At 38.5% G+C, this 21255-nt stretch overlaps 1 protein-coding gene across 2 annotated transcripts in view; it reads left to right on the plus strand.

Moving 5' to 3' along the window:
* psme4b (proteasome activator subunit 4b) overlaps positions 1 to 21255 on the plus strand; it is a 29876-nt gene that overhangs the window by 5011 nt on the left and 3610 nt on the right. The window contains exons 4-42 of one of the 2 annotated variants that reach the window (XM_084434363.1): positions 238 to 291; positions 2946 to 2990; positions 3367 to 3516; positions 3647 to 3710; positions 3797 to 3871; positions 5046 to 5168; positions 5270 to 5362; positions 6587 to 6852; positions 7235 to 7421; positions 7575 to 7664; positions 7761 to 7825; positions 7904 to 8054; positions 9697 to 9795; positions 9882 to 9951; positions 10031 to 10098; positions 10916 to 11131; positions 11240 to 11397; positions 11500 to 11595; positions 12243 to 12298; positions 12417 to 12473; positions 12590 to 12645; positions 12773 to 12871; positions 12957 to 13019; positions 13422 to 13517; positions 13607 to 13738; positions 13850 to 14059; positions 15804 to 15940; positions 16024 to 16077; positions 16166 to 16295; positions 17312 to 17393; positions 17534 to 17687; positions 17781 to 17847; positions 17932 to 18057; positions 19061 to 19213; positions 19313 to 19417; positions 19707 to 19798; positions 19907 to 20038; positions 20128 to 20422; positions 20542 to 20670. In XM_084434363.1, coding sequence (XP_084290489.1) covers positions 238 to 291; positions 2946 to 2990; positions 3367 to 3516; positions 3647 to 3710; positions 3797 to 3871; positions 5046 to 5168; positions 5270 to 5362; positions 6587 to 6852; positions 7235 to 7421; positions 7575 to 7664; positions 7761 to 7825; positions 7904 to 8054; positions 9697 to 9795; positions 9882 to 9951; positions 10031 to 10098; positions 10916 to 11131; positions 11240 to 11397; positions 11500 to 11595; positions 12243 to 12298; positions 12417 to 12473; positions 12590 to 12645; positions 12773 to 12871; positions 12957 to 13019; positions 13422 to 13517; positions 13607 to 13738; positions 13850 to 14059; positions 15804 to 15940; positions 16024 to 16077; positions 16166 to 16295; positions 17312 to 17393; positions 17534 to 17687; positions 17781 to 17847; positions 17932 to 18057; positions 19061 to 19213; positions 19313 to 19417; positions 19707 to 19798; positions 19907 to 20038; positions 20128 to 20422; positions 20542 to 20670 — 4495 coding nt within the window. The remainder of the gene's footprint in view (positions 1 to 237; positions 292 to 2945; positions 2991 to 3366; positions 3517 to 3646; positions 3711 to 3796; positions 3872 to 5045; positions 5169 to 5269; positions 5363 to 6586; positions 6853 to 7234; positions 7422 to 7574; positions 7665 to 7760; positions 7826 to 7903; positions 8055 to 9696; positions 9796 to 9881; positions 9952 to 10030; positions 10099 to 10915; positions 11132 to 11239; positions 11398 to 11499; positions 11596 to 12242; positions 12299 to 12416; positions 12474 to 12589; positions 12646 to 12772; positions 12872 to 12956; positions 13020 to 13421; positions 13518 to 13606; positions 13739 to 13849; positions 14060 to 15803; positions 15941 to 16023; positions 16078 to 16165; positions 16296 to 17311; positions 17394 to 17533; positions 17688 to 17780; positions 17848 to 17931; positions 18058 to 19060; positions 19214 to 19312; positions 19418 to 19706; positions 19799 to 19906; positions 20039 to 20127; positions 20423 to 20541; positions 20671 to 21255) is intronic. The other variant, XM_084434364.1, reaches the window with a different exon arrangement.

The following is a 21255-nucleotide window of genomic DNA, read 5'->3' on the forward strand; positions in this document are numbered from 1 at the left end:
TCAAGGAAAATGAGGACCCTGACACTGCCTAAGATTTAGCAATTTGCTTGTATTATTCTTATCTTTCCAAATTTGAGTTTGAGCCTTTTAATGAGCACTGCTGATTCTCATTACACAACCATATCCATTTAACACACAGTATTCTTAGAAGAACCTGTTAAACAATTACAACTGTAAGATTTATGCTATTGGTATGTGTAGCGTTGGCTTATGCATTTTTCCTTTTCTCACATTCAGTTATCGAGCAGAAGCCTCAACTAAACAAAAAATGCTTAGTATTGTGCGGAAGCGGTAAGCACAGCCCTGTTTTACATGTTGCACTGTACTTTTCCAAGGGCAGTCGCTCATGTTTAATTGCATGTGTCCAAAATTAAAAGCAAATCAACTATCTAAATGACAAATCCCACCACAGCTTACACCTGGGTTTGTACTTATATTCTTTGTTCTTTTAGTTGTCTAGTCATATCCACTTAATAACATGTTTCACAAACAGATCAGGAAATGGTGCTCCCTTTAAAGTTTCTAATAATTCATCCTTGTCTGTCAAACACAATTCCTGGTGGCTCAGAGGTGTCAGTCAGTTCTTTATATTTAGGCTACAGATTTCTCCTGACAAACTATAGCTGCACAATGACAAAAACCTTTAAAAAGAAAAACTGTTCTTCAGCACACCTCTAGGAATGGGCTAGACTCATTGCTGTGACTTCATTCTATTAATCTAAGAATCTTTTGATTGTTTTCACAGGTGGGCGAAGGGTTTATATTAAAGAAAATTCAGGGCTGTGTTTCCCAAAAGCATCGTAAGCCTGTAGTATGCAACAGTTGTGTTCCGGAAGTAAAAACTACATTCATTTTCTCCATAGGCAAATTGTTTTTTAACCCTAACTTATAAACCTTTAAAGACAGACGTACTGTGAGCTACGAGTTTGTTTTGTTGAAGCCATCCATTTGCATTATTTCAACTTATTTTTAAAATTATCATGTTTAACAGCTGAATTCATGGTGGAAAACTGCTGTACAGAAAATTCCACCAATCAGAGTCGTGGCGATGATGAAGTCAAGTTGGTCTTGCTATGCTGTCAGAGTACTTAAATATTTGTACATTCATGTATGCATATTTTGCAATATACTTAATATATTGTCAACAATTTTAAATGAATAGTTTTATATTTCCTCATCGATTTTAATTAGATTTTGTCATTTGGGATTCTAGTTCTTTTCCTCACTGAAGCTGTTATGTACACAGTCCTTATACCTTTGGTCAGAATTTCTAATACTTTTTTTTGCTTTTAAATAAAAGTTTGTAATGTTGTGATTTCACCTCGTAGCTGGTTGGTTTGGTTCGTGGCTTATAACGCTTTAAGCACTATGGGAAAAATGAATTGGAAAAATATACTTCCGGAGCCAACAACTGCTGAAAAAGTGAACGGGCCCTAATGCACTCTATAGAGATCACTGGTACCAATGGTATAGTGGGACAGTTCACCTAAAACACAAAAGAAGATATTTTGTTAAGTTTGGGAACCAAACAACATTGGAGCCCTTTGACTTCTACAAAAAACACTGACACATTTGAATATCTCCTTTTGTGTTCCGAAGAAGAAAGAATGTCATACTACATTTTGGGTGAGGCTCACAATGCTTTTGGGAAATGCAACACAGTCTGGTGTCAGTCGTGTTTCTTTTAGGTCAGGCTGTAAATGTGGGTCGGATCACTTTGGCTCGCTGTTTTAGAGGACAAGGTCACACAACTTTTGCCAATTTTCCCCTTGGGTTCTGGTATCATTGTGTTCTATTTAATCTCGTCCGAAATGATAGTGCGCTGCCGCTGAATGTGGAAGGTGTTTGTTTACACTTGCACTGAGAGGAAGATCAACAGCTGCTAAGTATCACTGGGGGTGTATTTTTAGAACTAGGGATGTGGAAGACAACATATTTTAATTATCAACTAGTCAGTGGGTTATCTGAACCACTAGTTTAGCTTGTTTAAAGGGATAGTCCACAAAACTGAAATTCTTTCATTAATATTTACTCTGTCTCATTTTGTTGCAAATCTGTATGACTTTATTCCTTACACACTTTATGACTTACACACACACACACAAAGATATTTGGAAGAATTTTGCAAACCATGTTGTAATTTCTATTGAATGTATTCATTTTGAGACATTTCTTAATATATATATTTTTTGTGCCAGTGAATAAAGTCAGTCATACAGTTTTGGATTGACTTGCAGGTGAGGAAATGATGACTGAATTTCATTTTTGGGTGAACTATCCTTTTTAATTGAGCAATGAATAAGATCCAGTAGACCCCAATCGGATGCATTTTAAGGAGGCGTTCATCATGTAGGATGTGTTCTTGCATTCAAAAAAAGCAGCTGATATCGAACAATAATTTGGCTGAATGTTTATAACATTTTATACTAAAATACTATCATAGTCCTCACAAAAATACTATGGACTTAGAAGCACCACAGCCAAAAATACCAAAGCTAAAACTATTTATCCTAATGAACTAGTCCACCATCCTGACCTTTCCCTATTTGCAGCATTTAATAACATTATTGTATTCTTAATGTCATAACCCGCAGCTAAAAGTTTAAACAACTTGGCCAACTTTAACAAGGTAAAGTAAATCTGTATTTAGGATTAGCTTTGAATTGGCTGTTAATGCATTGTGACTGTACTCTGTTTTTGAGCTCAGTTATAAAAAGTACATGAGGAGAACCTGATAACCTGGCATTTTGCACTCCTGTGCCCAGGCGCTGGTGTTGGGAATCTCTCATTTACACTTTCACAAAACGAACCGTAGTTGGGTTTCTGCTTTGCACGTGGTCTAATCGCATATATTTTGCTTCAACCTCAAATGAGCCTTACCTTTCATATCATATTAATGCACTTTTTTTTTTTTCTCTGTTTCTCCCATTGTTCTCTCCCTCTAGCTCGGTTGAGAATGTGTTGAAGACACTAGTAAAGAGCTGCAGACTGTGAGTTCTCTTTCAATCCTCTTTCATTCACTAATGTACCTATAAATGTTCGAGCCCTTTCACAAAAGAATTGCACATTGTGTTAATCCCCTTTCCGTTGTGCTGTTGAAAGAATCATGTAATCAGGCGTTGTTAGTCAAGCCCACAGCTTTCACACTGAGCCGATTACAGCTCTCTTAACACATTATACCATTTTGTTCATATAACAAGCACTTTTCATCGTTTTGCAAGAGGTCACATAACAAATAAATAACCGTGGATCTAAGAAAGTGGCATGTGATTTTGATCTCATGTTTGTTTGTTTGTGTGTGTGTGTGTGTGTGTGTGTGTGTGTGTGTGTGTGTGTGTGTGTGTGTGTGTGTGTGTGTGTGTGTAGTTATTTCCCTGAGTCTGCCACACAGGAGATGCTTGATGAGTGGCGACCGTTACTGTGTCCATTTGATGTCACTATGCAGAAGGCCATCGGGTACTTTGAGCTCTTCTTGCCCACCATCATGTCCCCAGAACAGCATCACAAAGGCTTCAAGTAAGACCCTCTTTTGCAACCTAGTAATGAAATAAGAGGATTGCAGTCTATTTACAAATTACTCGTCATTCATAAAGTGCAGCCAACAAGTATGACCCTGGGGTAATGGGAGTATTTGTGCATGTTTTAGGTTATGGTTTGATGAACTGATGGATCTCTGGGTCTCAGTGCAAAACCTACCCGCTTGGGAGGGTGTAAGTACTTCTCATTCGTGAATTCATTTGTTAAGTGCAAAATATTATTTCACCATCGGCTTTCTATCCTCTGTTTCCTCTTGCAGAATCTAGTGAATCTTTTTGCACGTCTGGCTAATGACAACATTGGCTATGTGAACTGGGATCCATACATTCCCAAGGTACTGTCCTGCTTATATACACTACGTTTCAAAATTTTGGGGTCGAAAGAAGTCTCTTATGCTCACCAAGGCAATAATTTGCTCAATACAGTTCAAACGGTAATATTGTGAAATATAATTACTTTTCATATTAATGGTTTTCTATTTGAATATATTTTAAATTGTATTTTATTCCTGTGATGGCAAAGCTGAATTTTCAGCATCATTACCCCATTCTTCAAGGTCACATGATCCTTCAGAAATCATTCTAATATGCTGATTTGGTGCTCAAGAAATATAATCAAGAGCTGTTTCCATCCACCTATTGTTATATGTGTTTTGGGATATCGCATTAAAAAAAGGCTGGATGGAAACGCCAAGATGCACATACATTTTAAATAACGTATACGCTCAATTGAGGCAGATGCCTTTTTTTATCCAATAAGAAGACGTGTATAAACTATGATGGAAACACATTTACCAAATAAATCCCTTGATGAACAACAAAAACCTGTTGACTTTTCCTCAACAGTGGATGTGATTGGATAACTAAACTAACCAGTGGGCCAATTTTATTGCATAGCATCTCAAATGTTGGCTTGATCATTCTGAAATGCCTGAACCAAAGTCTGTCATCAGAATGATTTGGTATAATGACCTCGTCTAACACGATTGCCTTCCCAAACACCAGGCATCCGAATGCAAGATTATAACGTGACCGTGTTTATTGCATTTTGTCTGCGTGCTCTGAGACGCAAGTCATTTATGATGTAAGAAAAAAGAGCCACAATGGCTTCTTTGATTGCAGCAACTTCCATTTTTATAACTAACAGATATTTTGTGCCAATTTCTCAGGAAATTACGGTTTTGTTCTCTTAAACACATGGGATGTGATTTTCCAATTTTGCTCAAGTTAAATTCGCAATTTTGAAAGGAAACATAGTTATTGTTAAAGACAGTTGTGCTGCTTAATGTTTTTGTAGAAACCGTGATCCATTTTTCAGGATTCTTTGCTCAATAAAAAGTTCAAAAGAATAGCATTTATTTGAAACCCTTGTTGAATAAAAGTATTCATTTCTTTCCCCAAATTTTTTTTAATAAATTCTTACTGACCCCAATCTTTTGAGCCTTACTATAGATGATAATCTAAAGACATTGGAGCATTGTGTACTAATACTTTGTTGTCTGATTTCAGATCTTTACCAGGATCCTACGTAGCTTCAATCTGCCTGTTGGCACCAGCCAAATGGTCGTTCCCAGATACTTGACCAACTCCTATGATATCGGTCACGTGGTCCTCTGGATTTCCTCCATGCTGGTAAGCTTCATGAGTCACACTCCTATAAATAGGTTAATTATTAAAGAGGCGCATTTATTTTGCAGATCACATTCTATAATATTCTTCGTCATCTTTTTCAGGGCGGCCCACAGAAACAGGCCCAGAAACAGCTTAATGGGCTCTTCAGTAGTATAGCATCCTTCTACCACCCTTCAAATAACGGACGCTGGCTGGTAAGAACAATAGATCTATATGGTGCAATGTGAAATCTTGCTCCCCTTTTCCCCATCAAAGTCCAGCCCACAATCCAGTCTAGAACGGTCTGCAGTGTGTGTTGTCAGCTGAGCTTAGTTTGCGTGCATGAGTGTGATGTTCAGTGACACATGGTCCTCAGGCAGAGTGAGGTCACTCCACATTCCAGCTTCTGAAACACTAGTAACAACTTTCTAGTTATCGACCACCTGTCATCCTTGACATGCATCCTTTTCCTGCACTCATGACTCAGTAAAGTGTCATACAATATCATGTGTAGTTAGCAAAGTTAATTATTTTACCCTCAATGGCAATAAAGCCTTTCCTCTTTGAAACCGGATGTTATTCAAGAGTGTTGATGTCAGAAGAAAGTAGTATTACTAAGCCTTTTTATGCCATGTGTAACTTATATGATACCCGGTTTGTAAGCTCTCCATAAATTACACAAATACATGCATATCCTGTGATGCATTTGTACTCTGCACAGCCGTTCATATTTGTACTCCACATTGAAAATATATATGAACACGCTGTTGCATCTTTAATAACTTTTGAGGCTTATTTTGCCGTGTTTTTATATGCTCTTTGGTTATGGGGCCATAAAGACCGGTTGCACTCACAGTGTGGATGAATCACGTCTGGGCCGGAGACTCAAGATCTATAGAACTTATGCGATGCAGAAACTCTTACACAAATTTTTTTATCCATTAATGCATCTCTCACTTGCTGTATGCGATCTCACTGTTTGAAGTGCTTGTCATATGAAATCAATACGTGCTGTTGAATAATTAAGTGAAACGTCTTCTCGTAGGATAAGGACATGCAGTTTCATGAATAATTTTTGAGCCCCAAATTAGTCATCAATGTACTATGGTGTAAGAAAACGTCACATCCTGTGACTTGAAGATGGAAGATGAAAATAGTGCAAAAAAGCAAGCTAGTTTTCTCATAAGATTAAAAAAGTAAGGGTGCTAACATTGTTTTCTATGATGTGCAACACACGTAACTCTGAAAATTTAGTTTAGTTAATTATTATTAGTGTGAAATAACAAAATAAGCTTAATCTACAAACTTATCACTATTATTGGGGGTGCTACAGAAAACATGGGACCAAACTTTAGCTGAAAATCATATTGAAATCGTTACAATATGAAACCTTTCTTAGTGATTCCAAGCTCATGTGTTTGTCTTATTTTCTTCTCCAGATGAAGCTAATGAAGCTTCTACAGCGTCTGCCTGCCAGTGTGGTTCGACGTCTACATCGGGAGCGCTATAAGAAACCCTGCTGGATCACCCCTGTTCCCACCAGTCACAGACTCACTGACCAGGATGTGACGGTCTTTGTGGAGAGCATGAAGCAGCCGGTATTGATGGCCATGTTCAGCAAGACGGGCAGCATGGACGCAGCTCAGGCCCTGCAGAACCTCGCTCTGATGAGACCAGAGCTGGTCATCCCACCTGTGCTGGAGAAGTGAGTGTGTGGAACTGCTGAAGATGTTCAGGGCATGTAGGCGCTAATATCAGGAAAATACAGATTTTTAAAATCTATTCTGTTACATTTATTAGTGTATTATTTTATCATAATAATGTAGAGCTGATTAAATGTTAAAATGTTTACTTTTGTATCTTTAAATGGTTATAGGAGATGACTTGCAGTATAAAAATCAATAAGCGAAAGTCTTAAAGCTTTATCATAGGCCTTAGAGTGGCTTCTTTTATTCACTGTCAGGATTTACAAATCCAATCTTTGTAAATAGGCTTTGTAAGCAGTTGTTTTGTAAAGCAGGAGCTGGACTGTTCCCAAAGGTGGAACAAACTAAAAGCCACAGTGTGTAATGTGCTGCCCCCTGCAGGACATATCCTGCTATGGAGACACTGACGGAGCCGCACCAGCTTACTGCCACTCTCAGCTGCATGATTGGCATGGCCCGCAGTCTTCTCAGTGGAGGCCGACATTATCCCGAAGGTCCTGCGCACGTCTTGCCCCTGCTTATGAGAGCACTACCTGGTGTTGACCCTAATGACTTCAGCAAATGCATGGTGGGTAAACTGAAATAAATATGAACAATGGTGTTCATGAAACAACTGATGAAATAAAGCACCCAAAATATGACAATTTTAATTCCTTGTTGTTGCTCTCTCAAATGTGAATTTATTCATATTTGTCTTGAACTTCTTTTTTCTTCTTCTTAGATCACGTTCCAGTTCATTGCTACTTTTACTACTCTAGTGCCTTTAGTTGACTGTTCATCAGCCCTCCATGAGAAGAATGACTTGACAGAGGTAAGGCTCTGAAATATTATATAAAAACACCCATTACAGAGTTTTTACATTATTATTCTTTCTGTGTTTGATCCTAATGTCTTTTGCTTTTTTTAGATGGAGAGAGAGTTGTGTTCGGCTTCAGCTGAGTTCGAAGACTTTGTTCTGCAGTTTATGGACAGGTGAGTCATTAAGTCGTGCGTGCTTCAGTATAAAACACTGTATTGCTGTGTCTTATGCCCTATTTTATGTGTCTGTAGGTGTTTTGCATTGATTGACAGCAGCACTCTGGAGCAGACGCGCGAGGAGACGGAGACAGAGAAAATGACTCATTTAGAGAGTCTGGTGGAGCTGGGCCTTTCATCCACTTTCAGCACCATTCTGACACAGTGCTCCATGGAGATATTCAAGGTGTTTTATTATTTAATAGGATTTTTACGTTTTTTACATATCTTAACGTATCTTAGTAATTAGACTGATTTTACTAATCTTACAAATTATATCAAAAAGACAGCACAATGTAAAGTTGCACAATGTAAAGTTGTTTTGATGGTCTATATACAGGGCTGCCAACTCACTCATTCTGCGTGAGACTCATTCAATTGGCACTGCTCTCACACTCACTTCACACATCCATTTTCTCACACAGTGGAAAATCGCGAAGCAAAGAGGACACTGACACCAACAGTCAAGACAGAGCAGGTTATTTTTGATATGAAACAGTCTCAGCTTTCAAATTCTCTCAATTTTATTACAAAATTCAAACAATAAATACTGTTTTGGCGCTCTTAAATGTGACTTGACAGATTGCCTCAGTTCAAGCGGCATGTGAACCGATCATCTCTTTGTCTTTACTACTAGTTAATTGTAAATAAACATGAATGAACATTAGAAGGTATGTTGAAAGATGCAGTACAACCTACCGAAAGGTATCATGTCTCATGTAATTGACCAATCAGTGTTTCAACTGCGGAAAGAGGTCAGTAAAAAAGCTATAAATATATGCACTATATTAAATAATTATTGTATTTTTACTCAAAAAAACATTATTATGAAAACAGCATTATATTAATTTGAGCTGTTAATTTTAACCTTTAATAATAATACCAGCTGGCAAGGCTCCCTGTATTTTACAGCATTAGTTGAGAGATTTTTATTTTTTTTTCTGAGAAAAATTTACATGTAGCTACTGTACCTGATATTTATTCAAATGAATCGACATTGAATCAAGATCGTAATCGAATCGCAAGCTTATGAATTGAAATCGTGAAATTTGTGTCAAGCACTAATAAAAACAGTAGCCTACCAGTCATCGTACCTTGTAAACATTGTAACATGTTGTCACTAAACTTAATGAAATTCTGTTTAGTTACCAAATACTTTGACAATCACAATACACTTATTTTGAGCAAGTTTGTTTTTAACCTCCCCCCCCACCACCACTCCAAGCCAAACCTAAAAGTTGGCAGCCCTGCTATAAATTATTTTGTGACACTACTGTTCAAAAGATTGGAGTCAGGAATTTATTTTATTTTAATTTTTTTAATTATGATATATAATGAATTAAATATTATCAGAAGTGACAGTATAGACATTTGTAATGTTGTGCAAGATTTCTATTTAAAATAAATTCTATTCTTTTGAACTTTCTATTCAAAGAATCCTGGGGATTTTTTTTTTTTTTTTCATAATAGATTTAAGCAGCACAGCCGTTTTCAACATTAATAATAATAAGAGTTTTTTCTTGAGCACCAAATCAGCAAATTAGAATGATTTCTGAAGGATCATGTGACACTGAAGACTGGAGTAATGATGCTGAAAATTCAGCTTTGCTATTACAGAAATAAATTACATTTTTTAAATATATTCAAATATTTTACAATATTGCTGTTTTTACTGTATTTTTGATCAATTAAATGCATCCTTGGTGATAAGAGACTTCTTTCAAAAACATTTAAAAAAAAATCTTACCAACAATTTTTTTAAACCGTGGCACTGGCTGGAAATACTCAGGCACGTAAATAGACTCATATGAGGTGTTATCTGTCTATAGGTGGCTCTTGAGAAAGTCTTCAACTTTGCCACCACCAACATCTTTGAGACTCGTGTCGCAGGCAGGATGGTGGCAGACATGTGCAGAGCATCTGCTAAGGTAATACTTCCCCTTTCCCCAATTTGTGCAGACAGATACACGACTGTGAGACCGCATTGATTCAACTCTCCTCTGCTTTGTTTCAGTGTCACCCTGCTGAGTCTCTCAGGCTGTTTGTACCACACTGCTGTAACGCCATTACTCATCTAACTGCCAGTGCGTACAAGAAAATAAATCTATTTGTGTCATGTTGAGTGTGTGTCACCATCCTTACTTGAGTTTTGGTGTATTTCAGATGAAGATGTTTTGAATGAGGAAGAACTGGATAAAGAACTGCTCTGGAGCCTTCAGCTGCTGTCTGAGGTGAACACAACACTATATCATACCACTACACATAAAAGATCTTCAGCTGTGTTCCAACATCATGATGGCTACCTATCTAGGCAACATTTTTAGGCATCATAGCCTCTGTCCTGACTCTTCTAAACAGCTGTCATTAATACTATCAGCATCACATTTACATATGTTCTTCATGGATAAGTGAATAAATCAGTCATATAATGCACTGCAAAGTTTATCAAAATCTAAAAAAGATTACAAATACAAGCATGTTATCTATGCTTCTGTTAAATACTAATGTGAAATATTCTAATTAAAGTATAGTTTCAACCAATATTTCTGTAATATTTATATTTTAAGCTGTCATTATCATTGTCGTTGGCATTACTCACCCTCATGTCATTCCAAACATGTGTGACTTAACTTTCTTCTGCCGAATATATAAGATGTTTTGAAGAATGTTGGTAACCAAAATGTTTCGGTTCCCAACGACTTCCATTGTATTTTTGTCCTTATAATGGATTTCAATGGGAACAGAAACAGTTTGGTTACCAATATTCTTCAAAATATCTTTTATATTTGGCAGAAGAAAGTCATACAGCTTTGAAACAACATGAGGGTGAGTAAATGATGACAGAATTTTCATTTTTGGGTGGACTATCCATTAAAAACAAGACTCAACTTTGAAGTTTGTCTCGCATGCACTTTCCATTAGGAGGATAATGGAGACAATGCCTATAAAAAGTGTTTCAAATCAGTCACCTTACAAGACAAGTTTAGTTTAGACACTGGACAAGGATTGTTGTGTCTCACATTGCCACCCCCTCTCGCTTCTCTTCAGGTGACTCGTGTGGATGGGGAAAAGCTCCTCCCGTACCGCACACAGCTGGTTCAGACTCTGCAGCTGACCCTGCGCATGCGCTGTAAACAGGGCTACACTCTGTCCTGCAACCTGCTGCACCATATCCTGCGTTCCACAGCGCTCATCTACCCCACGGACTACTGCAGTGTGCCCGGCGGCTTCAACAGACCCCTGCAAGAGTACTTGCCAATTAAGGTACTGCAAATGTGTGCAATGTTTGTGTAGGCTTGTGTAAGTCTTTTCTGTTTTCTCAAATGTATTGGATCATTGTTTTCTCTTCCCCCTTTCTTGTTCTTACCACAGGACTGGGGTCGTCCAGGGGATCTGTGGCATCTGGAGATCCAGTGGCACGTGCCCAGCGCAGAGGAGACAGCATTTGTGTTCTATGTTCTGGACCTGCTGCTGCAGCCCGAGCTCCAGCGCCTGCAGAGATACGCACAGGGAGAACAGGACATGAGCAGGTCAGAGGTCAAAAGTGCACTCGGTAATAATGGTAAAGACAAAAAAAAAAGATTTTCAATTGTTTTTTTGCTAATGCTGATTTATTTCTGCTTTTTGAACAGAGATGATGTTCTTCAGAGTCTGTGTATAGTCCAGCACTGTTTGCTGGGTGCTGGCAGCATGCTGCCCCCTCTTGATGGAACCTTAGTCACAGGCCTGTAAGTCCTAAAACACACTGAGATATAGAACAATGTTCCCTCTAAGCAGTGGATGTGCAAAGAAATACACAGTACTGATTAAATCATGATTATTTAATCTTTTGTATTTAATTGTTAAAAGCGGGGGGAAAGTATATTTTAAAATGCATCATTCAAAGGTTTGAGGTCAGTAAGAATTGGGGTTTTTTTTTTGCAAGAAAGTTGGTAAAAATTTACATTTAGAATGTTATAAAGTTTTCTATGTTAGGTAAGTGTTGTTCTTTTGAGCTTTTCATTCATCAAAGAATCCTGAAAGAACATGTATCAAGGTTTCCACAAAAATATTAAGCTGCACAACTGTTTTTAACATTGATAAGAAATGTTTCTTGAGCACCAAATCAGCAAATTAGGATGATTTCTGAAGGATCATTTGACACTGAAGACTGGAGTAGCCTAATGGTTTATTCACAGAAATAAATGACGTTTTTATATACATTAAAATCATGATTTTAAATTTCACAATAGTACTGTTTGTGCTGTATTTTTGATCGAACAAATACAGCCTTGATGAGACTTCTTTCAGAAACATGTAAAAATTCTTACCGACCCGTAGTCTGTAGTACTTCAGTATAAGTATGAATTTTTTTTTTTCACTCTCTCCTTTGTAGTGTTCCCAGCCTGATTAGTTTGGAGGAAACAAAGCTGTACATTGGTGTTGACTATGGTAAGCCACAACTGAGGAGGTTCTTAGTGAAACTGCTTATGAAACCTGTTGTTTTGTGTTGTTGTGATGAATGTACGGTTCAGAACCTTTCAGTAAGGTTTTGCTGATTTTTCTTCAGATAAATCCAGAGAGAACTACCGTGAGGCAATCTGTAAAGTGATGAGACAGTTGCTTCGTGAGTGCTCCTCATTTACCACACCTACTTGCACACAAAACTCACTTAAACTGCACCATAATTACCCATAATTCTTGAGACAGTAATCCCATGCATCTTCTAATTCTCTTTTGTAGATTACATTCTGGAGCGCTCAGAGGATGACACCAAGTCCCTTTTCGCCATTATCAAGGTGAGCACAGTGGATATTTGAGCAATATTAATGAATTATTTTTTATAAGGCTGTTAATTGAATGGGATCTTATAGCAATAATTAGCTGTTAAAGTTTCCGGGTTTAACAGTTGTTTGTCTCCCTCAGATCATCAGTGACTTAATGCACTTCAAAGGTTCCCACAAACACGAGTTTGACTCTCGTTGGAAGAGTTTCACCCTGGTGAAGAAGTCTATGGAGAATAGGGTGTGTAGTTGGGCCTAAGAAATCTCCTGTGGCATTTTATATTTGCAATGCATAATTGTCTTATGAATCTTCTTATACTCTCCAGCTTCATGGGAAGAAACAGCACATCCGAGCTCTTCTGATTGACAGAGTTCTTCTACAGCATGAGGTAGGAGCCAATGCTAATAACCTGGCATAGGGAATTGGCACATAATAGATATTTTAGGGCTGTCAATATCAGATTTTCTCTACACTATTATCGTGGCCAAAATATTTCACAAGAACAATATTATGGTGAAATCTATAAAAGTCAATCAGTCAAATTTATCTTTAACTTTATCTTATGTTTTCTGCTGTTTGGCCAATGCTGCAAAATTTGTAAACATTGCGCCGTTGTCTTTTTTTTTAATGTCAGGTGGCAAACGCTGGATCATGCATGAATTTGTACTATGTGTAGCTTTAACATGATAGATTTTTCATTTTTTAAATATTATGATTATTGTCAATAGCAGTATATTGCAACACACCTAGTAGGAAGTAAAAAAAAAGAAATTCTGCTCTCCACTTTTAGATGCGAAAGTTGTTGGTCGAGGGGTGTGAATACAAGACTGTTCATCAGGACCTGTTGAGGGACCTTTTGCGTCTTTCTACCAGCACCTACAGCCAGGTCTTGATTCCACATCCGCCAAATTTTACATTCAAATAATCATTTTATTTTATATGTACTCCTGAATGTCCATTTTTTGGGCCCCTCAGGTCCGCAGCAAGGCCCAGAATGTGTTGTTCACAGCTTTGGGCACCTATAACTTCTGCTGTAGAGACATTACTCCTCGTGTCCTGGAGCTACTGGAGCCCACAAGAACTGATGTCACCCAGCAACAGTTCAAGGTCTGCAATCTATAGTTTTCACTTTCTATAATTAGAAATTATAGAAACTACTGCATTTGTTAATTTATTTTCTTGACTTAATACCATTGTTTTGATCATATTTTGCTGTAGGGAGCGTTGTACTGCTTGCTTGGGAACCATAGTGGAGTGTGCCTTGCTAACTTGCATGACTGGGACTGCATCACTCAGACATGGCCATCCATAGTGCGTTCAGGCCTCAGCTCTGCTATGTCCCTAGAGAAGCCGTCCATCGTCAGACTCTTCGATGACCTCGCAGACAAAGTCCACCGGCAGTACGAAACCATCGGCATCGACTTTTCTGTGAGCAGCGTCACCTGTTTTGTTCGTAAACATAGATATTTTGCCACAGCGGTGTGTCATTCAAACTCTTAAGATTCAGACATATTTACTGTTCTGCATAAATTTGCAGGTGAAATCCAGTCATTTCTATAGAAATCCATGTGATCTACAATTTCGCTTAAAGGGATAGTTCAACTCACCCTGAAGCCATCCTTGGTGTATATGACATTTTTCTTTCTGACGAATACAGTTGGAGTTATATTAAAAAATGTCCTGGCTCTTCCAAGCATCATAATGGCAGTGAATGGCTGAATGTCTTTGGAAGTCCATCAAAGCGAATCTATTCATTATTAAAGTGCTCCACGGCTCTGCGGGGGTTAATAAAGGCCTTCTGAAGTGAAGCAATGCATTCGTGTAAGAAAAATATGTAACGTAATGACGAACGCGTTTGCCCAGCCCTGTTTGTTTGAACCGCGAGATGCGTCAATTGCCGTCATTACGTTGTGCGTCAAGTTCGAGGGTTACTCTTTTGCTAGTTATTTTAGTTGATAAAGTTTTAAATATGGATATTATTCTTACACGAATGCATCTCTTCACTTCAGAAGGCCTTTATTAACCCCCGCAGAGCCGTGGAGCACTTTAATAATGAATAGATTCGCTTTGACGGACTTCCAAAGACATACAGCCATTCACTGCCATTATGATGCTTGGAAGAGCCAGGACATTTTTTAAAGGCACACTATGCAGCTTTCTGTTTTTGTCAAACAGCGACCCCTAGAGTCGCTGTGGATTATTTGTATTTACATTACTGTCGTAAATGCCACTCGCGCAGAGCCGTCTCTGCACTCACGGCCTGATCCCTTCCGCCCTCTATACCGGTACCTGTTCAGTAGGATGGAAACTGTAATGAGTGGAAATAAGGTGTGGCCCCTTAAAGAGCTGCGCGCGCCCTGTTGAACTGTCGGCAGTCTGTATTGTATTTGCACCTCGAACACCCCATGTATGCGGGTTATTTCAGTTTGATGCTCATTCTTATCCTACTTTTGTTTATCAAGTAAAGCTGTGGATGGTAGAACGGGTGACAGTTACATGAGTTCGATTGGGGAATAAAGTGCAAGTTGTGAGATGCCAATCGCCTCCGTGAGTCTGTCTGGCCTCTGTAATAACTTCATCTGTGAGCTATCCCTATTTCTCCTCCTGACACAACGTGTTACAAAGCGTCGGACATCGAACAGGCACAGATAACCTCTGAAGATGTCTACTAACTAGTCCATCAACAAGAACGATATTTATTCGAGTCTGACTAAATAACGTAAAGCAATTCGTTACATCGCGAGACCTGATATCACGCGATACTTCCTGACGCTGTGGCCGGCGGCCCGCCGGCTCAAAGTTGCAAGGGTGGTTTTTCGGCTCACAGGCGCTCGGGGGGTGCGAGACGACCACCATTCAACCCGAAAAAAGTCATATAACTATTCCAATGACTCCGAAGCTGTTCGGTTAAGGTAAAAAAGTTACTTAGTTCACCTTTAATATAACTCCGATTGTATTCGTCTGAAAGAAAGAATGTCATATACACCTAGGATTGCAGGTTTCACAACAGGTTCAAGTTGGTGCTTCATAAGTCGCAACACTCTTGACAATAGACAATGGAACTTTTCTGAAGTTTGCAGAAATTTTGCTATCACCTTTAGGCTATGTGTATGGTGTAAAACGACAGCAATCTTATTTTGTAAGACTCATGTTTCCCCTGATGAATCTGTAGGTACCTGAGAGTGCGGTTTCTCTAGGCCGGAACCTCACCGATTCAAGGCAACCCACTCCATACATTGGGACTCCCGTAGACCAGGAGCTGGAGCAAGGGCTGGCACTTCAACAAGACAAAAACCAGGATGCAGAGCAGTAAGTGCTGAACGCATAAAGACTCACAACGTTTACTACTCATTTAACATGGTGTGGTAAATCTTCACTGTTCCCTCTTCCAGGAAATATGAAACGCTTTTGAAAGATCTGTTGGAATGTCTAAATGAGAGGGATCTGTAAGTATTAAATAGATGTTTAAAAGTGCTACATTTTTACAAAACTAGACTCACTCATTTGTGAATATGCTATTTTGCATGTTATCAGGCCTTGGAAGTTTGAGCACATTGCTATTGGCTTCCTGTCTCTACTGCTAAGAGATGACTATCCTCTCCCGGCTCCTGCGGTGCTCTTCTTTATACGGAGCCTCAACCATGATGCGCTGGTTGTTCGCAAGGTTGGTGGAATGCTGTTATTTTGTTAATTTTATATTCAATTCCTATATATCAGGGGTGGCCATTACTGCAGCGTTAGCTCCAACCTTTACCAATATACACTACCGTAAACAGGATTAGGGTCGGTAAGATTTGTAAAAAAAGAAAAGAAAAGTAAAGTCTCTTACGATCACCAAGGTTGCATTTATTAGATCAAGATACAGTAAAATCAGTAATATTGTTAAATATTATTACAATTCCAACTAACGGTTTTATATTTTAAAATGTAATTAATTCCTGTGATGGCAAAGCTGAATTTTCAGCATCATTACTCTAGTCTTCAGTGTCACATGATCATTCAGAAATCATTCTGAGAGGCCGTTTACACGACAATGATGTTTTGGGTGCCTGAAAATGCAAACTTTGAAAAAAAAAAAGGGTTTCACAGTACAAATTTTTGAAAACAATAACTGTTATCCTCTCCGTGTAAACTACAAAAAAGCAAATTTGTGAAAACAGTGATGTCATGCGTATTATGTGTTCAGTCTATAGGCGAGTAGTTTCTCTTTACAAAGTGACATCGCCAACTGCTGGCCTGACACGCATAATACAACATTTTTAGTCGTTTTCGCAGATCCGTGTGAACAGGGATCATTTGGACAACGTTGTTGTCTGTATGGGGAAAACTTTTTAGCACATCGCTGTCGTATCCTAATATGCTGATAAATTTCTTCTTATTGGTAAAAATTGTTGTGCTGCTTAATTTTTTTATTTTTTTTTGGAAAACAATGCATTGTTTTTCAGAAATCTTTAATGAATAGAAAGAACAGGTTTTTTTTTTTTAAATCAAAATCATTTGAAAAATGGTAAATTGTGAAAAATGTAATGCATCTTGCTGAATACAAGAATTAAAAAAACAAAAACAAATCTTACTGACCCCAACTTGTTAAATGGTAGTGTATGGTAGTCTGTTATACATTTAAAACCATTGTGTAAATTGTATATTAATTGGTTTTGCTTCCAATGCTCGCTGATATAGATGGCGATTGCCGCTGTGGCAGGCATACTGAAACAGCTGAAGAGACAACGCAAGAAAATACCTTTTGCTCCTTGTGATATTAGTGAGTAAACATCCCTGTGAAAACAAATAAATAGTACAATTAAATGAGATGATTAAATTACTCTTCACATCCATCTGTTGGTCCATCTGCAAGGTTTCAGTATCTGTGGAAGGAACAATTACAAATGTGGTGCTTTGCAGGCAGTGTAACCGAGCCAGAGGGGCTGGTGGCAGGAGACAGGCCGGGGAACGACTGGCTGCAGTACCACGGTGACAGCCTGCCGAAAACCCAGCAGGACTGGGACAATTTCCGCTTTGTAGAAAAGACACACTGGGGCTACTACTGCTGGCCAAAGTAAACCCTCTCAGCTTCTGATCACTGTATGATTCAGTCTAAATCTGTGCTTCCAGCCTTTGTTCCTCACTCTCTCTGTTCCTTTGCACATAGGAAGTTGATGCTATATGCCCCAGAAGCAGAGCAGCCTAAGGATCTTGCTGCTGAGAACATGAATGAGGTATACATGGACATATCGCAACCGTACTTCCCTACACTTTGTTTTCCTGATGAACTTGTAACTATGTAAACTATTTTCCAACAGAGGGAACGCATCATCTATGACCATTTCACAGACCCAGTGTTTATCAAACAGCTCATCGAGTTCCTGTCCCTTGAGGACCGAAAGGGCAAAGACAAGTTCAATCCTCGTCGCTTCTGTCTCTTCAAGGTACCAGCATACTAAGGCAATAATCATGAATTCCGATTGATGAATCTGAAACTGAGACAATATTGTCATATCAAATAGTCAAGTATAATAACCTGTATGTGTATATATATATTGTTCAGACATTTGAGCTCAGTAAGATTTTTGTTTTTGTTTTCTTGCGTTCGCAAAGGCTGCAATTTATTGCATCCTTCCTGAATAAAAGTGTTAATTTCATTTAAAAGAGAATCTTACTGACCTCAAACTTTTGAACAGTAGTGTATATATAGTTTTAGAACTTTAAGTAATGCTGTGCCAATACAAATTGCAAATCTTTTCCTCACCATCAATTTTCTTTGGTTATTTATGTGCATTCATTCGTATTTCCTACAGTTCAGGTCATTTAAATGTGGAAACTCTGCAATCGGTATGGTCAGAGACGTGAAGCGAACAGCATGAGACAATTTAAACAACGCATATTCGCTCTCTCTTTCACATGTTTGACAACGTTTCATTCACAAGCCAATAATTGTATTATGATGCATTGCAGTGTATTGAGTTGTGACTTGTGTGATGCGTTTCATACCCGGCTCTTAATTAAAATACGTTGAATGGCCTTGATGTAAGCTGTAGAATTATTTTTAGATGTGCCTGTACATCCTGTTAACAAGTCACAGTTTGTCCTGGATATTTGCTTACAGTGTCCTGCACTAGGGTACATACATAAGTACATTAAGATAGTTGAAAGGATATGTTCAATCCCCACATAATTCAGCTGGCTTCTATTTTTGTAGTTCTCAGCAAAGAGAAAACATTTAACATTTATTGGATCGTTATCATCCTGTTTATGTTCACTGATTTCAGCAGTTTTATTGCAGTTTCCCCTTCTGTAATTCCCAAACCGAGAGGTCGCACAGAATTTGAGGATGCATTTAAACTTTTACCAGCTCATAATCCTGCCTCTCTCACCTGCCGTACGAATTATTACAAAATACAGATGGCTTGCTTTCTCATTCAACGCCCACAGGGACTTTTCCGGAACTACAGTGATGCCTTCCTGCCTGTTCTAAAGCCTCATATGGAGCGGCTGGCAGATGACTCTCACGAGAGCACCCAGCGCTGTGTGGCTGAGATCATCGCAGGCCTGGTTAGAGGCAGCAAGCACTGGAGCTTTGGCAAGGTGAGCCCTGCTGCAAGTTTGAGGGATGCCACTAAAATTAGGGAGCCACGGAGATGTTTAACCATATTCACATTTGAAACCCCTCTCTCTCACACATAGGTGGAGGCATTATGGGCATTCCTGATTCCTTTGATGCGAACAGCACTGTCCAAGATTACTGTTGAGACCTACGCTGACTGGGGTACCTGTGTGGCCACTGCCTGTGTATGTCACATCTTAACTATGTTGAATTTTATCCCACATAATTCACTACCTGAACCAACAGTAAATGATCTTGAAAACATTATAAATGGAGTTCAGGGAAAAAAGAAAAAATCTCTATATAAATATTCTGTATTTAAATATTAATATTTTTTTAAAAGAAATGAATGCTTTTATTCAGCAAGGCTGCGTTAAATTCTCTCTTTCTAATACATATAAAACAATTTATGTGACATTTAAATTGCTATTGAAGCTATGAGAACAACTAACTGTTGGTGTTTGATGTTTTCAGGAGAGCCGAGATCCACGAAAGCTCCACTGGCTTCTCGAGATGCTGATGGAGTGTCCTCTCAGTGGGGAAGGTGGATCCTTTGTAGATGCCTGGTAAGTGTATATTGTGTTTAGGTTCATGGGCCAATTCTGATACCATTCAGACTTTAAATGCATACTTGATATTTACCCTGATCTCTCTCCTATCTCTCTCTCTCGTAGCCACCTGTATGTGCTGCAGGGTGGTCTGGCACAGCAGGAGTGGAGGGTCCCAGAGCTGCTACACAGATTGCTGAGTTACCTAGAGCCCAAACTCACTCAGGTTTATAAGAATGTGAGAGAGCGCATCGGCAGGTAGGTCTGCGGTTAGAGCCGTCACCGTAATCTAAAAACACACTAGCAGTTCCACTGATTCTCTGTTGTCATGATTTCTTTACTTGCAGTGTGCTGACATACATTTTCATGATTGATGTCAACCTGCCATGTACTCTGCCTACTAAGTCCCCACACATCGCTGAGTTTACCGAAAGGGTCTTGTCTCAGCTGAAGCCCCTGATCGAGGGGGACGAAGAGATTCAGAACCACGTGGTGGAAGAGAACGGAGTGGGAGAGCAGGACGAGAGGACACAGGCCATTAAACTCTTTAAAACGGTTCTGAAGTGGCTGATGGCCAGTGCGGGGCGCTCCTTCTCTACACCAGTACCTCAGCATCTACAGCTGCTGCCCCTGCTTTTTAAGGTTTCGGATACTCTCTCTATATCTCTATCTTAGCGTATGCTCATCTTTTATCCATTTGTGTGGAGTGCCTTAAGTGGAATGCTGACTTTCACTCTGTGCCTGTTTCTCTCCATCTACAGATTGCTCCTGTAGAAAACGATGACAGTTATGATGAGCTGAAGAGAGATGCAAAGACGTGTCTGTCCCTCATGTCTCAGGGTCTCCTCTATCCTCAGCAGATCCCTCTGGTACTGAAGGTGCTACATGAGGTGAGGCCTCAGCCGTGCCAGACACATAACAGGACAACAATGCAAGGCCGAATTTGACCTTGACTCATTTTTCACTCTTGTTAAATAAAAAAACTAAAACTATTGAAAAATGGTTGTCAGTAAAGTGGAAATAAAATATAAATATTTGATTCAATCTTAAAAACACAAAATAAAGTTGCAGTTGAAGTAGCTTCTAAAATTACTGAAACTAAAACAGGGTTCCCACGGATCCTTAAAAAGTCTTAAATTAGTTTTTAAAAATTTAAGGCCATAAAAAGTCTTATTTTTACCTATGAAAGGTCTTACATTTTTGATGTCTCTAAAAACTGAAGTAAAAATTTAGGTTATTCAGAAATATTAAACAAATTAATAAAAATGACAAAAGCAGATAAAAAAAATCACTACAACTTAAACTAAAATGAAGAACTGAAAATATGAAAATAAAATCTAATTAAAAATATGAATAGTTATAATTTACAAATAATACCAAAATAACACTGGTAATGTTAATAAATACAATTTGCAATGAAAACATTTATTCAATAAATTTTTTTAAGAAAACATACAAAATGCTCTCAGACTCGA

Source organism: Rutilus rutilus, assembly GCF_951802725.1.
Source record: "Rutilus rutilus genome assembly, chromosome: 16".
Lineage (NCBI taxonomy): Eukaryota > Metazoa > Chordata > Actinopteri > Cypriniformes > Leuciscidae > Rutilus > Rutilus rutilus.